This window comes from Dipodomys spectabilis, unplaced genomic scaffold (genome assembly GCF_019054845.1).
Source record: "Dipodomys spectabilis isolate Male_0828 unplaced genomic scaffold, ASM1905484v1 ptg000125l, whole genome shotgun sequence".
In the NCBI taxonomy this organism is placed as follows: Eukaryota; Metazoa; Chordata; class Mammalia; order Rodentia; family Heteromyidae; genus Dipodomys; species Dipodomys spectabilis.
Window position 1 is genome coordinate 17,722,448 of NW_024870802.1, and position 17,120 is coordinate 17,739,567.

Sequence of the window (17,120 nt, forward strand, 5' to 3'; positions counted from 1 at the left end):
AGAAAATAAAAGCCAGGAGAACTTTGTTTTGGTCTTCATAATAATAAACACAGAGATGGTGTAGGGAAAGATGACAGAATGACACTTGGAAGGAGTGTCATGTATAATGGACTGAGAAGACAGAAAATCAACGAACAGATCCAATCTGGATTGAAATATTCCAAGTAACAGCCATTGGGAGAAATGAGCATTAAGTGTGAAAACACATGCCCTTGCTTTGCTGTTGCTGTGCACATAAAATAATGGCTTAAAATATGCTTTTTACTACATGTTCTCACTTTTGAGCCAAGTATAACTGAATGCTTCCATACTTGTATTCATATATTTTATGTATGACTTTTCTCTTCCAATAGAAAGTTCCCAGAAAACCTCTCCTGTCTTTTCTGTTTGTATGCTTTTTTGTTTCTTTTTTTCACTGTTGTGGTTTTGTCTTGTTTCTCTCTTGTGTTTTTTTATGGTACTATTTTTATTTCTCTTGTATTTTTTTATGGTACTATTGGTTGAAGGCATGTTCTTATGCATGCTATGTAAGTGCTCTTCCACTTGGTCCATGCTTCCACTTGGTTTTGCTCAAGGTTATTCTTGAGATATGTCTCAAAGTTTTTGACTGGAGCCCATGTTGGACTGCAATCTTCCCATCTATACCTCCCATGAAACTCGGATCATAGGTACATGCCATCACACTCAGCTTGTGTAATAAGATGGTGTTTCACTCACTTATTTCCTGGGATGACCTCATACTACAAGCCTTGGAGTCTCTACATACTGTTTAACTGGGATTACAAGCATGTGAAACCCCACCCAACTCCACAATGGAATTCTATGCCTCCATCATCAGAAAGAATGACACTGCCCATTTGTTAGGAAATGGAAAGACTTGGAAAAATATTAAGTGAAGTAAGCCAGGCCCAAAAAAACATAGGTCCCATGTTTTCCCTTATTTGCTGTAACTCGTATATGTCTAGGATAATCTTACCAGACAAGCAGAGAAGGTCAAAAGCTATGTACATATGACCATATAAGATGATGCTAAGCAAAACAAACCCCAAGGTAGGGACACAAGAGGGTTTATCTTTGTTGCTGTTGTTTTTAATGTACTTATAATGTACTATGTGATTTTGTTGTTTCTTCTTCCCCCATAGTATAACCTATTTTCACTGTATTTGATTCTGGTGTCCTGCACCTTGTGTATACATTTTTCTAATTTGGGGAGAGGAAAAGAAATAACAAAATGCTGAAACAAGGATACAGGTTGACCCATTGTAACAATGAGATGTACAAGACACTATGTTGAAAACAAACTTTACAACTTTGGCGGGGGAGGGAGGAGTTGGGAAGGTAGGGAGGAGGCAACAGTGCTGGATAGGAAATGTACTTATTCTCTCTCTCATGTAACTGTAACCCCTCTGTACAGTATCTTTACAATAAAAATATATTAAAAATCCTCATTTCCATATTTTATAGATCATTTCGATTAGCATTATTTTATGTGGTCATATGTACATAGCCTTAGGGCTGCTGTGATCCTCTGCTAGAAATATCCTAGACATAGACTAATTATTACAAATGAGGGAAACCACGGAGACCATGTTTCTTTGGGCCTGGCTTACTTCACTTAATATGACTTTTTTCCATGTCTTTATGTTTCCTTACTAATGGGGCAATGCCATTCTTTCTGATGGAAGCATAGAATTGCACATTTTCTTGCTACACTCATCTACTGAGGGGTTACAGTTACATGAGAAAGAGAATAAGTACATTTCCTATCCAGCACGGTTGCCTCCTCCTTTGTTTTTCATCTACTGAGAGGCATCTGGGCTGATTCTATATTTTAGGTTTGGTAAATAATGCTGCAATGAACACACTTGTGCTTGTGGCTTTAGTGTGGCCTTGCTTGTAGTCGTTTGGTTAAATGCCTAGGAGTAAGATTTCTTTTCTTTTTTAAAATATGTTTTTATTGTAAAAATACTGTACAGAGGGGTTACAGTTACATGAGCAAGGTCATGAGTACATTTCCCATCAAGCATTGTTACCTCCACCTTTGTTTTTCCCCACCATCCATTCCCTCCCACATCCCCAACTACACTCGCCCCAACACCCCCTACCCACCCACCCCCGGCCCAAGCCTAAATTGTAAAGTTCATTTTTCAACATAGTGTCGTGTACATCTCATTGCTGCAATGGGACAACCTGTATCCCTATTTAAGCATTTGGTTTTTTCCCTTCCCCTCCCCAAATTAGAAAAGTGAAGTGTATATAAGTGAAGTAAGCCAGGCCCAAAGAAACATAGGTCCCATGGTTTCCCTTATTTGCAATATCTAATATAGGTATGAGTCAAGAGGAAAAGGTCAGATAATGTGATGTTAGGAAAACGAACCCTTTAATATGTATTTCAATGTTTTTGTTTCTTTCATGCATGTGTTTTTAACGCATTTATGAGATTATTTCTTTGTTGCTTTGTATGTCCCTCCCCCACAGTGTAACCCCCCGCTTTCACTATATTTGATGTCAGTATAACATGTGGAGGAGATGGGGACAAACAAGTCGTTTAAGGATTCAGATGGACCTGTTGCAACAATGAGAAGTACAAAATGTCATGTCAAAATCAGCTTGACAATGTCGGTGTGTGGGGGGGGGGTATGATTGGGTGGGGGGGAGGGGGGAGGCTGGGAAGGGAGGTGAAGGGTAAACAAAGGAGGAGGCTGCAATGCTTGGTAAGAAATGTATGCATTATCTTGCCCATGTAATTGTAACCCCTCTGTACAGTATGTTCTCATATAAAATAAAATTTAAAAAAAAAAAAAACAAGATACAGAGCACTGGAATAAAAAACAGAGGTTATACCCTGGGCGGGGGAGGGGGGGGGACATAGAAAGAAACCAAAAAAATCACATGGTACATTATAAAGATGTTAGAAACAATAGCAAGAAAGGAAACAAACACTTGTGTCCCCCTCCCCCTTTTTTTTTTTTGCCAGGTTTATGGCTTGAACTCAGGGCCTGAGCACTGTTCCTGACCTGCTTTTTGCTCAAGGCTAGCACTCTACTACTTGAGCCACAGTGCTACTTCTGTTTTGTTCTGTTTATGTGGTGCTGAAAAATAAAACACAGAGCTTCATGCATGCTAGGCAAGCACTCTACTACTAAGCCACATTCCCAGCCTAAGAAACATTTTTAAGTTACAATTCATACAGCCTATGGAATATCCAAAGTCATAAATTTCCTACTGGTAAATTAGCTGGGAATGTAGAATTTTCACCGATCTTTTTGATTAAATGATCAACTTTAGTATCTTCCAGAAATGACTGCACAATGTAAAAGCTCATATTTTTAATGACCAAGCATGGACATTAGCCAATAAGATTAGGTAACTCCCAAATTTGGCCTACAATGAAGGACAAAGATAATAACCTTTGTTTCATTTTGTATTTTGTTTTATCTCAGTCATTGAGATAAACTCTGTTCAACTGAGAGGTTAAAGTTCACCCAATTGGTTTAATCATTTTTCTGCCCAAGAAGCATATGTTGACTCATCCAGGAGTGTTATGAAAGCTCAAGATTGTAAGCTCACAGTTGTCTCAGCAAGAAGAGAAGGCCTCAATGGATACAGTTGTGTTCCTGGTGCTGGGTCTCTCCTGCCTGCTTCTGATTTCACTCTGGAAACAGAACTCTGGGAGGAAGAGGCTCCCTCCAGGCCCCACTCCTCTTCCAATTATTGGAAATTTCCTGCAAATAGACGTTAAAGATATCAGAAACTCCTTAGCCAATGTGAGTATGCTTGCTGTTCTTCTCATAGCTTGCAAGTGAGGTAAGTTAACCCTAGTTTCTTGTCTGAAAATAAAATCATACAGCTACAGTACTGTAGTAGATAATCACAAAGCACTATGCTTCCTGTAAACTTTGATGCACCACTAACTTTTTACAATTTGCCCTTGGCTGAAGAATCATGGAACGAATAATGCATTTTTTTCAGTAGAACAAAATTTAAGCCATATATATTAATAACCAAAATCACAGCGTAGCAACATTTGTGAATGGTTTCCCCTTATTCATTTTACTGTAATTTTGTATGACTTGGGGCTGAAGATATAGAGCAAAAAAGTGTTTTGATTAGATATTTCATCTAATAAGTCATGCATCATCCTGTCTGTGGTCCCCTGTTTTGTTTTGTTTTGTTTTGTTTTTGTGTTGTGTTGTTTCAAAGTTAAGCATTTTTGAAGAGTTAACTTATGCCTAATGTCAAGTGATTGCCTCTAGATGTGGAATAGCATAAAGAATTTAAAAAAGCAATGCGTTGGAGCATACTTGGTATCTAAATCTGTTTGAACAAAGACATTGTCAGGAGCACAGAATGCTGAATGATGGAAGAAATTTATCTTCCAAGAGAAGTTTTCTGTCCTGAGGCTGCCTTTGGGGGCTGGGGGCCGGGGTGAGGAACACTCCCTGTGTTTGTTATATTGGTATATTTCAAACTTGTCTAGGCAGTAAAAGTTACCTGTTGTTGCAAGTTATTACTGTTCATAGGGCTTCAGAGCCAGTTTCTCCACAGTGTCACAGTTCATCCTGAAGCAGGTGTTGATATAGGCGTCCACTTCAAAAGGAGCAGTATGGAACAATACATTAGTCAAGCATCAAAAGTTTAATGAACAGAAATTCAAATCTTAATTTTCTATTTATTCACCAAAGGACATTGGAAATAAGTTAGAATTCTTAGACCTCACCTGCATTCACTATGAAACATGATGAATACATTCATTGGATACTATGAAACATAATGAATACACTCAATAACTCTATTCATGTAGAGATTAATCTGTGCACCAACTTGCTCAGCAGGTACCTAATATATTGCTGGCTATTCAGAAAGTGGCAGCTATAAAACTTACCATTCATGTATGAACTTCAGAACTATCTCAAACTCTGTGTGTTAGATTGAGCATAAACATTTCAATAATATTATCTGTTTGAAATAGACCACATATTGACTTTTCTTGATATTATTTGGGCTTTGCTTCTCATTTTCAGTTCTCAAAAGTCTATGGCCATGTGTTCACTCTGTATTTTGGTATGAAGCCCACTGTGGTGCTTCATGGATATGAAGCTGTGAAGGAAGCCCTGGTTGATCATGGCGAGGAGTTTTCTGGAAGAGACACATTTCCAGCTATAGACCAATTTAGTAAACGGCATGGTAAGTGTGCCTGAGAGTGTGCATATTTGCATAGTGGGCAGTGGGTGTGGTTTTGGGGGGAAAGAACACAAAGATATGTGGCTTTCACCTTCATCTGTCTGGCCTTGGATCTCCCTCTCAGTTTCTGATGCTCCTGCTTCTAGGAATCATTTTTAGCGATGGAAAGAGATGGAAAGAGATGAGACGTTTCTCACTCATGACCCTGCGGAATTTTGGGATGGGGAAGAGGAGCATTGAGGACAGAGTTCAAGAGGAAGCTAGATGCCTGGTGGAGGAGTTGAGGAAAACCAATGGTGGGTGCTGCTTTCTCACTGACCCGTACAGATTGCTCTCCTTGCTCTTGATTCCCTTGGGAACATTTCAGGAGCAGCCAGATCTTTCACTTTGGATCTGAATTGTGAGTTCTAGTAGAAGAGGAAGGCTTCAGTAGAATGGCAAGCAGTAGTTGTGCATCCAGGTTGTGAGTATCAAGCATGGCTGTACATGCAGAGTGATCATCAAACATGGGTTCATCCTATTCTATCTCAAACTTATGAATGTAGATATTGTGGCTATGTTCTGGGCTAATGAACAATGTTTTCTCCTTCACATAAATGTAAGTTATTTATTTTTGTCATAGCCAGGCTGGGACTATGGTCCTCTTGCCTCAGCCTCCTGAGCACTGGCATTGCAAACATTCTCTATCTTGCACAACTTGATTTTGAGATAGGATTGCATTAACATTTTGTCTGTGCTCACTTATTAACTGCAATTTTCCTATCTCTGCCTCCTGGACTTACTGATAAATAATTTTGCTTGACCTCTTTTGGATTGTGCTATTATGGTGATTGTTTTCCTATCACAGTCAACTCTACTCACCTACTAAGTAAATCATTTTCAAAATGAATCTGATTACTCATTTGGGATAAATGATTGTTTTGAAATTCCTCCAAAGAAGGTGAAAAATTCAAAATAAAAGCTTAACTGTAAATGATACATAAGTAAATCTACAATCTCCTTGCTTCTCAAATTATTCTCAATCTCCTGGGCTAAAAGAATACCTTTTCTGATCTATTAGAACACTGTAATGTCTATGAAATGTGGCATACAGGAAGATAACAAGTTTCTTAAGCTCAGAGGCCCTACTATTTAGTCAGAACACGTTAAATCATGTCACCCTTAGTTAGGGTATATGTATGTACATTTGTGAGCTTGTTACCCATAAAGCATATTGATCAATTGATCCAGCCATTTCCCTGCAGAGGTTACAGCCAAAAGGAAACCTTGAGTAAAATTTAATTTCTTTATTATGTTATAGCAATGTAAACTTGGCCTAAGCGATGGGTATAACTTCCAAATTTTATGAAGCATATTACTCAGTTGAAGACTATGTAGAACAGCATCTCAGAATCCACAAATGTCAACTATGTCTAATAAATTAATATTTGGATTTTATTGGAAATGTTGTGCATTTACTCCCTCAAGAGGGAAATGCATCATTTGAAACATTGAAACATCATTTGAAACATTCCCCTCCTTTTCCTTTCCCTTTCCATCATTTTCCTTTCTTCTTTCCTTATTCCTCCCAACCTTCCTCCTTCTTTCTTTTTTTCTTCCTTTCTTCCTTCCTTCCTTCCCCTTTCTTTGTCCTTTAGTTCCTTCCACTTCCTTCCTTCCTTCCTCATTCCTTTCTTCCCTCCTTCCCTCTGTTTCTCCTTTCTTTCTTTCTTTCTCTTTCTTTCTTTCCCTCCCTCCCTTCCTTCCTCATTCCTTTCTTCCTTCCTTCCCTCTATCTCTCCTGTCTTTCTTTCTTTCTTCCTTCCTTCCTTCCTTCCTTCCTTCCTTCCTTCCTTCCTTCTCTTTCTTTCTTTCTTTCTTTCTTTCTTTCTTTCTTTCTTTCTTTCTTTCTTTCTTTCCTTCTTTCTGCCTTTCTTTTTACCTTTCTTTCTTTCTTTCTCTCTCTCTCTCTTCTCTCTCCCTCATTCTCATTCCCTCCCTCCTTCCCTCCCTCCCCCCACTCTCTCTTTCTTTGTCTTGCTTGCATGCTTGCTTCTTTGCTTCCTTTCATCAGTACTGGGGTTGATCTCATGGCCTCAGCTTTCAAGGAGGTTCTCTAACACTTAAACCATTCCACTAGATCTTTCTTTAATTCTTGTTCACATAGGCTCTTGCTTTCTCCCAGGCTAGCTTTGGACTGTTATTCCCCTACTTTTGCCTCTTATAGATTAGGAGTATGAACGACCACACTCCGCCACCAATTTTTATGTCTTCTTTTGTTTCATTTACTTTGGGTGGATATGTGAGTAAAAAACACTTATTTGCTGGGCTAGGAAGGTGGCTCAGTGGAAGAGTGTTTGCCTTGCATGCATGAGACCCTGGGTTCAATTCCTCATAAGCAGAAAAGGCAGGAAATGGTGCTGTGGCACAAGTGGTAGAGCACTAGCCTTGAGCTGAAGAGCTAAGGGACAGTGCTCAGGCCCACAGTTCAGGCCCCATGACCAACAAACAACAATTATTTGCTTACACCAAAAATTTCATTTTAGGTTTTCTGCTCTTGACATTATTCTTTCAACTCATAATTTAGTTGTGTTCTGCTTTTCCTCCAACTCATAAGTTAACCCACTCTTTCTCACTCTTTCTTATTTAAAGAAAGATTATTTTAATCATTATTTGTGCATAAAAAGTTCCTGGTACCCACTAATTTATTACCATCCCTTTTAGTGGTGCTTTTTCTACATGCTTGACAGAGAGAGGAGACTTGCTCTGAAGGTATACATTATCTGTTATTTGAAGTCTTTTTTCCTTCAAAATTGCAAGCATTTGATGTCAAATAGGTCTAAGCAAACGTTAGTGAATATGAAATGAATGTGTGAATCTCCATTATTTAGTTAGCTAGATTATAATGTCCAACTACAGATTGGGTTCAATGTGACCAGCTGCTTAATATATGCTAAGTTATTTGCTATAAAAGGAAATGTGTAGGGAACAGAACACCTAAAATTACTCAAACTACTTACCTGCTAACAAAGGCAAAGTGTCTGGCATATATACTTTAATGCCATTTTTAAAATGTTTTCTATTTTCCAGGCGCACCCTGCGATCCCACCTTCATTCTGGACTGTGCTCCCTGCAATTTGATCTGCTCCATTGTTTTCCAAAATCGGTTTGATTATAAAGACCAGAAATTCCTGAAGTTAATGGAAAAATTCAACGAAAACCTCAAAATTCTGAGCTCACCATGGATTCAGGTGAAGCCAGAATCTCTTTTCCCCTCAAACTAACTTCTTTCTTTCTCTTTTTCCTTCCTTTCTTTCTTTCTTTCTTTCTTTCTTTCTTTCTTTCTTTCTTTCTTTCTTTCTTTCTTTCTTTCTTTCTTCCTTCCTTCCTTCCTTCCTTCCTTCCTTCCTTCCTTCCTTCTTTCTTTCTTTTGTTTCATCATTAGCTACCATATATAAAATGTGAATTAAATAAGTCATGTCATGCTAGATTGGGAGGGGCAAAATTAATTTAAAATTTGAGTAAATGTGTACATGAGTTAATGTGTACACAAAAGGTATATGAATCTCAAAAATGTTTGTCTCCTTTCTCCTACAGGTTTTCCAACCTGTATAGATAATTATTACATATGTACAATAAAATACCTTGAAGCAGGCATATTTTATTCATATGAAATGAATTCTAACCATGCCATATCAGTTTGTTTTGTATATATTATTAAATCTATATAATATGTATAATCTATATAATGTGTATATATGTGTGTATATTTTTGCATATTTATCATACACATACATATAAAATATATATACATTATATATATACATATGTGTGAACTCTACATTTCATTAAATAAATTATTGTTCTTTGTTGTAGGTCTACAATAGATTCCCTGCTCTCATTGATTATCTACCAGGAAGTCATAAAAAACTTCTTAAAAATGCCAACTATATTATAAATTTTGTTATGGAGAAAGTGAAAGAACACGAAAAAACTCTGGATGTGAACAACCCTCGGGACTTCATTGACTGTTTCCTGATACATATGAAGCAGGTAAAATGCTTACATCAATGTAGTCCTTTGATTGCTTGGGAGTTCTGTGGTTCACTGAATTCCTCTGTGATTACTAGAGACACTCACAGGTTCAGCCCAAAAAGGAATGAAAGCACTTCAAGTACTTATTATGAATGTGATTCTATATCAGGCATCCTGAAAAACATAAACTAATCTGTTCAATAATAAAACATACTTCCTTTCTTTACATACAAATGGTCTTCCTGAAGAGAAACTGATTGTACAGAGTAGGCCAAATAGAAACCATTTCCAAATGTTATAAAATACAACATGTTTTCCTGTCTGCATTTTAAATATATTATAATAACACTTGCTGACTTCCACAGTTTCTAAAGGAAAGTGAGCTACTGCTCATATTGAGGGTACTGTGTGAGGAATTGCTTCTCTCTTGCTGCTTTCAATTGTTGGTTAGTCCTTAATTCCCAGCAGATGGATTAAAATATGCTGTGGCATGAATCTCTTTTGCTTTATTTTCTTGACTCTCATTGAATTTCCTACATGAATTTCATTCATGACTTTCCTTGAATTGGAAACTTTTCAGCCATTATATCTTCAAATAGATTCTGCTTCTTCTCTGCCTTTGCTCTGTCTAGCATTCTAGTGACAAGCATCTTGTCATACTTCCTGTTCTGTCTTATATTTGTTACTTATCTCCTCTTCCTGTTAGTGTCTGCTGTTGCTTTTTTGCCTTTTATTTATTCTATTTTCTATTGGTAAGCCATTTGTGGAATAATTTCATCCATGTATTTCTAGGTAAAGGACAATAAACAGTCAGAATTTACTTATGAAAACTTGGTAATCTGCGCTGCTGATCTGTTTGCAGCTGGCACAGAGACCAGCGGCACCACCCTGAGGTACGCTCTGCTGCTCCTGATGAAGCACCCACACATTGCAGGTATGTCCTCACATGAGAGTTAAGTGACTTCCAGAAGGATATTGAGAAGATTCTTCTTTTCAGCACATTTCAGCTTGTTTGTTGAAGTCAGCCAGACCCAAAGAAACATAGGTCCCATGGTTTCCCTTATTTGCAATAACTAGTATATGTCTGAGACCAGCAGAAATGGTCAGATAAGTTGATGTTAGGTGAAATGAACCTCAAGATAAGGATACAAATGGTTTTTCTTTCTTGCTATTGTTTCTAACATATTTATAAGATGATTTTTTTGTTGCTTTGTATGTCCCTCCCCCACCGTATAAACCCTGTTTTCATTGTATTTGATGTTGGTATAATTTGGGGAGGAAAATGGGAAAAAACAAATTGTTTAAATAGGGATACAGAAATTCATTTTTATTCTTTCTACTTCTTTGCTTTTGGTGATGCTGGGGTTTGAATTCAGGGTCGCACGCTTGCTAAGCAGGCATTCTGTCACATTCAGGTTGAGCACAGATATGCATGGACCACAGCTACAGTGGACAAGGAGTGACTGGTCAGTTGAGCAGGGTGAAACCAGTTTTGGGAAAACAGCATACTAGGCAAGACAGTAAGATCAGGGCACCGAAAAGACATGCTTTTTCAGGTGTTGTTTTGATTAATTGAGCATATAATTTTAGTTTGTCTTTCTGTGACACTTATACATTTTTCACTAAAATAAGTATTGATTCTATTTATGTATTATTTATTTAGTGTCAGTAATTGAGCTTGGACCCAGGGCCTGTGCTCTTGATCAGCTTTTGTGCTCACATCTGGTACTCTACCAATTGAATTATGCCCCTTCCAGTTTTTTGCTACTTAAGTGTAGATAAGAGTCTCTTAGATTTGTCTACTCAGGCTGCATTTGAACCTCTCTCCTGAGTTCTCAGTCTCCTGAGTAGCAAAGATTATAGATGTAAACCACCAGCATTTCACATGATTGTTCTTAAAGCATTTAATTACTTCTATTGAAATCATATCCATGAATGCTAAGTCACAGTGGAAAATGATATATCACAATGTCTGTTTAGTAGATGAGTGATCAATGCTTATGACAACTTGCTTCACTTGTGTCAGAGTCATTTATATTTGTAATAATGTTGGATCAACTTCATCATTTTTCAAGCAACCCAAATTGATGACAAGTATATATTGTATTTCTGTTAGTCATTTCTTGCTTGAATCTTGCCAGCTAAAGTCCAGGAAGAGATCGATCAAGTGATTGGCAGGCACCGGATCCCCTGCATGCAGGACAGGAGCCACATGCCCTACACAGATGCTGTGCTGCATGAGATCCAGAGATACATTGATCTCGTACCCAACAACCTGCCCCATGCAGTGACCCGTGACATTAAGTTCAGAGGCTACATCATTCCCAAAGTAAGCAGATTTTGTCTATGCTGTACCTCAGTGCTCTTCATGTTCCCAGGTCGATAGAATAATATGAATTCTCTGCAAAGAGAAGAGGAGTAAATATAAAACTCCTAAAAGTATCAGCTTGATAGATTTTGCAGCTGCTTCCAGTTTGGGGTTGTTAAACTTGGACACAGGTCTCATTGTCTGGCACTATGTGTCTTCTGACTTTGTTCTACAACTTTGAAATTGTTTGGCTATTCATAGGTTTGTGATTCCAAGGGAATGATACATGTTCAGTTTGTTAATCTTGTAAACACTGTTATGGGAATTTTTTTTGCATGGATATCAATAGATCGATGTGTAACTGGAAAGGGATAATGGTGAGTAGCTAGAATGACAGGAATGAGCCATCAGTGCCAGATTTTTCACTTCTTTTGAACACTTTACTGTACCTGCTAGCATGTTCAGGACAGTGCTGGAAAGACTGGTGGTAGTGGGAATTCTTCTTTCTCACAAGGGAAGTCAGGAGGCTTCCTCACTCCCAAGAATGATGCCTTCAATTGATTTTAGTAAATATCCTTCATCAGATAGGGAACTTTTTCCTCTTCTATGAATTTGGTCATAAAAATGCACACAATTTTCTCAAATCTATTCTCTGCATCTATTTCCTTACTTAAAGCACATATTAAACTTTTATTATCGCATTTGGATTAGCGTAAATATCTTGTCTTCATAAGCAGGAACAAGTCCTTTCTTTGTTTCCTTTCAGTATAATAATATTAACAGAGAATCCAGCCAACGGTCATGTGAAATGCTCCTCAGAGTGGCTATGTGCCAGTATTGTCAATTAGTTAGATTCCAGATCAGGTTCTTTTAATGAAAACTACTTGTGTTCTATGCAGGTGACTGAATCACATGGGTGAAGTTGAGACAAAAATGACCCTTCTGTCATTGTTTATTGTACTCTCCTCACTTAATAAGTAGATATCTGCTAGCTCTTTCTATCCTTGAAACTGGGTTTTATGTGTACTTGATTAAAACCAATATTAATACCATATTAAATAATAATTACAAAGAACTCCTCTATGTCCAAATGAAGACAAACTGCATAGCAATGTTATAGATTAATTGTATATTTCTTTGTTTATGGTTTTGTGTTTTCCCTCCAGAAGATCGCATAACTAATCTAATCAAATATTTATTAATAAGAAGTGAGGTGAACAGATACTATGGACATTCAAATAGAATCTTCCCTTAAAAACCACAATCCACATGAATTACATGGAAAAGGAAGTGATCAATTGGAACAAGAAATAGAGACAGAAACAAATGTCCAAGCTTGATAATAAGAAGAGATTCAGTCATTTCGATGTCAAATGCCCAAACAATCAGTAGTTCAAAGCTATTGCAGGTTGTGTCAGCAAGATCACTACCACTGCCTCAAACTTCATCCCTACTGGTCACATGATCTGTCTTCTCGGAAATGCCACAGATCTACTCTGGCCTTGTTTTCCCTTTTATAGCCCAAGAACATGTGGGTTACACTGTGATTCCACTGTGGAATCCACATGTGATTTCCACTGTAATTTTCTGCTCCTTCATTTCTGTATAACATGGCTCATCTTTATGTGCTGTTTCTAGGGCACAGCCATAATAACATCTCTGACATCTGTGTTGTATGACAACAAGGAATTCTCCAACCCAAATGACTTCAACCCTGGCCACTTTCTAGATGAGGGTGGCAACTTCAAGAAAAGTGACTACTTCATGCCTTTCTCAACAGGTACGATAAATTAATTTTAAGTATGCTCCAGGGGAGAAAACAGCTCATAGTGGTGATCTGTTATAACTTATGTGGCATCTCTTCTACAGTTGGAAGACTTGCTTTTTTTCCCTAAGTCAAAACACCACTTGTAAAGCCCAAAGCCTACACACTCATACTCCTCAGTGTGGAGTCTTAATGGTGGCTACAATAGGATGCATTTAGATTGTTGGTTATTTCTTACAAACTGAGAAAGATACAGTGCAGGTTGTTTGCATTCTTCTGAGGCATCACAGAGGTAATGGAAATATTTCCCTAAAAGTTAAAACTTATTTAAGGGCTGGGGATGTGGTTTAGTGACAGAATGCTTGCCTAAGCATGCATGAAGCTCAGGGTAAGATTCCTCAGTACCACATAAGTAGAAAAATCCAGAAGTGGCACAGTGGGTCAAGTGGTAGAGCTATAAAGAGGTTCAGGGACAGAGCCCAGGCCCTGAGTTCAAGCCCCAGGACCAGCAAAAACAAAACAAAGCAAAAAACTATTTAAAAGTTCCTCACACACAAAAAAGTTCCTCACACACCAGGAAAAAAGTGATATGACTCTGTATCTTCACTGATGAAGTTCTGTATCATGATGGTCACCCTCATCAGGGAGGAGATTGAAATCCAAACATACAAAAAACAAAGTCAGCAAATGACTGGATATCCAATTAAGAAAGAAGAGTAAATGCTTCATTTTAATCTAATAGAACCAAATCACTGAGATACAGATTACAGATGTACAGCCTACTGGAGGAGAATCTCTAGCCTCTTTTTCTCCCATAATTCACTATGAACAATGAAATGGAGCAAGGAACAGTCTAGCCTTTAAAAAGGTACTTAAGTTGTATCAAAATTGAGGCAGAGTAAATGGAAAGAGGTAAAGACAGACAGTGAGTTTCTAAGGAAATAAAGAGTCAGAGAAGCAGGACATTTGCTCCTAGTTAAGATGTTAGAAATCCTGCCAAATAACCATGAGATTATGGATATATTAGGATTATGGCCTATACCCTGCAATGATTACAGAGCACCTTGGTCAGCTATCTTAGATATTATATGCTTGTACCTTCGGTGTGTGCTGGGTCTCCAAACTGACTTCCTTCACTGATTTTTCTACTTTTTATTTTATTTTTATCAGTACTGGGAATTGAACTCAGAGCCTCAGGCTTTAGGCTGATGCTCTACCACTTGAGTCTTACCTCTGGCTCTTGATAACTCTGATTTTTTTAATTTATTTTTTGGGTCTGGTCGTGGGGCCTGAACTCTGGGCCTGGGCGCTGTCCCTCAGCTCTTCAGCTCAAGGCTAGCGCTCTACCACTTGAGCCACGGCGCCACTTCTGGCTTTTTTCTTTTTGCTTCTGTGGTGCTGAGGAATCGAACCCAGGGTCTCATGCATGCAAGGCAAGCACTTTACCACTGAGCCACCTTCCCAGCCTGATAACTCTGATTTGAAGATATGCTTTTTATCTGTCACTGTGGTTGTCATGATCACTAAGGCAGATATCTCTCTGTAAGAATTCACATTACTACACAAGAGAAAAAGAAAAAAGTTAAGAAATCTGATTACTCCAGGTGATCAGTACTTCACTAAAAATATGAATATGAAACCAAATGGGGCAACTATTTTTTGTTTGAAGGTATCAGAGAGTGACAAGAAAAAATTAAGTTTGACCTGTGTCTTAAATGTGATGTAAGAAAAGTATATCTTAGCCAATAGAGATAGCATGATATAATACTTAGAAATTAATGGTATATATCAGATAGATAAAATTATGTTAATTGGAAAGTGAATAAAAGGTGTAACTAATGGAGAAAGGAACTGTAGAACAGTTCATTGGAAATTGTAAACACAAGCAATATAGATATGTTTCAAGAAGAACATAGAAGGAAATTTGGCCAGACACTAGTGGCTCATGCTATAAATCCTAGCTACTCTGGAAGGCAAGTTCTTTCTGAACATCACAGTTTAAGACAGACCAGGCAAACAAATCCAAGAGGCTTTTATTTCTAATTAACCACCAAAATGCTAGAAGTGGAAATGTGGCTCAAATCGTAGAGTGTCAGCCTTGAGAGAAAAATCTAAGCAAGACCACAAGGCTCTGAGTTCAAGCCCCAGTACTGGTACACAGAAGAAAAAAGAACTGTTTTTTTTGGGGGGGGGGGGTCCAGTCATGAGGCCTGAACTCTGGGCCTGGGTGCTGTCCCTCAATGCTTCAGCTCAAGGCTAGCGCTCTACCATTTGAGCCACAGCGCCACTTCCGGCTCTTTTTTTTTTTTTTTTTTTTTTTTTTTTGCTTATGTGGTGCTGAGGAATCAAACCCAGGACCTCAGGCATACAAGGCAAGCACTCTACCACTGAGCCACTTTCCCAGCCCCAAAAAGAACTATTGAAATTTATTTTAAAACAGCATATTTTTTGCCACTCCAGGGGATTAAACTCAGGGCCTGGGCATTTTCCCTGAGCTTCTTTTACTTCAGTCTAACACTCTACCAATTGAGTCACAGAACCACTTCTGGCTTTTTCTGAGTAGTTTCTTGGAGATAAGGGTCTCATGTACTTTCCTGCCCCAGCTGGCTTTAAACCATGATCCTCAGATCTCAGCTTCCTGAGTAGCTGGGGTGATAGATATGAACACCAGCACTCAGCTCAAAACGGCAATTTTAGTGTGAAAAAATTTAAAATATTTGTATGAGCCTCATATATAATAATAAATAATGTTGATTGATATACTTGGTAAGATCACATGGTATTATATCATAATCAATCGACCCATCATTTGGCCATTTGCCCATGTACCTTATCCTTCCATCTTCCCAGTCATGCATCCAATAAATCATCAAAGAACAATCCTTTTCTCATGTCTGTTTACAAATGTAGTGTTTCTCATAGTGAGTTAAATAGTAGGTGTCACAACATGATTTTATTTTTGTTTTAGGAAAACGGATTTGTGCAGGAGAGGGGTTGGCCCGCATGGAACTCTTCATATACCTGATCTGCATTTTACAGAACTTTAAACTTAAACCTCTGGTTGACCCAAAGGATCTCAACACAATCCCTGTTTGCAATGGATTTACTAGTGTGCCACCTCCATATCAACTCTGCTTTATTCCTGTCTAAACAAGAGCTCTGCCACACATCTGCAGTGCTTCTGACTGCAATTGTTGTCTCTTTTCCCCAAGAGTGTTACCTTACTCCCATATCTCCTTTTTCTCTTTTGATCCAAGGAGCACTTGTTCTCCATTCTGGAGAATTTCCTGGGTTACTGCACCAATATCTGCTATTTCCAATGCTCTGTAAGAATTGCATGGGTCATTCTAAAACTTAGCTATTATGTTATCCCTGTAAAACAGCAAAATGACTAGCATATGTCAATTCAGAGTCATTTCTTTTTTGCAAGTTCTTAATAATCAGCACTATGAATTACTGGGCACATCTCGGATACTCTTTTCTATGGATGGTTGAGATAAGCATTGAAATAAAATAGCATCAAAGATGTGATGGTCTGTACAATGAAAAGCATACAGAACATCAAAGAGAAGATGGTATGAAACCCTATCATGATAACTAGAGTTATGGATTTAAAACAGAGAAAACCTGTCCAGAAGCAGTTCTAACCTGTAGGGAGTATTGAATGAAACAGCCGGAGAAAGAGACATTAAGGTTAAGATTCATGGCCTTGCTTTCATGTTGCTGTGAACCAAACACAAAAATTTGAAAGATTCTATTGATTTCCTGTTTCCATCTTTCATACAAGAATGAACATGTGCTTCCATATTGCTGACTATAAGTTCTGTGTATAGTCTTTTTCTTCCTAAC

General features: G+C 38.0%; 2 protein-coding genes across 2 annotated transcripts; one reads left to right on the forward strand and one right to left on the reverse strand.

Annotated features, from left to right (window-relative positions):
- LOC122115690 (cytochrome P450 2C25-like) overlaps positions 1 to 17,120 on the reverse strand; it is a 451,891-nt gene that overhangs the window by 263,531 nt on the left and 171,240 nt on the right.
- LOC122115687 (cytochrome P450 2C5-like) lies at positions 3,545 to 16,799 on the forward strand. Of its 2 annotated transcripts, none has more exons than XM_042689098.1 (9): positions 3,545 to 3,767; positions 5,025 to 5,187; positions 5,331 to 5,480; positions 8,254 to 8,414; positions 9,040 to 9,216; positions 9,991 to 10,132; positions 11,340 to 11,527; positions 13,145 to 13,286; positions 16,240 to 16,799. In XM_042689098.1, exons 1-9 carry the CDS (start codon positions 3,600 to 3,602, stop codon positions 16,419 to 16,421), a joined length of 1,473 nt encoding a protein of 490 aa, XP_042545032.1. In that variant the 5' UTR covers positions 3,545 to 3,599; the 3' UTR covers positions 16,422 to 16,799. The 2 variants fall into 2 exon arrangements, with proteins under 2 accessions (XP_042545032.1, XP_042545033.1); XM_042689099.1 differs by lacking the exon at positions 3,545 to 3,767 and adding an exon at positions 3,790 to 3,807.

Bases quoted from the DNA above. Each gene is read 5' to 3' on its own strand.
- LOC122115687 (XM_042689098.1), top strand. From the start codon at position 3,600: ATGGATACAGTTGTGTTCCTGGTGCTGGGTCTCTCCTGCCTGCTTCTG. The intron at 10,133-11,339 runs GTATGTCCTCAC...GAATCTTGCCAG, and splicing joins GAAGCACCCACACATTGCAG to CTAAAGTCCAGGAAGAGATC. The intron at 11,528-13,144 runs GTAAGCAGATTT...TGCTGTTTCTAG, and splicing joins GAGGCTACATCATTCCCAAA to GGCACAGCCATAATAACATC.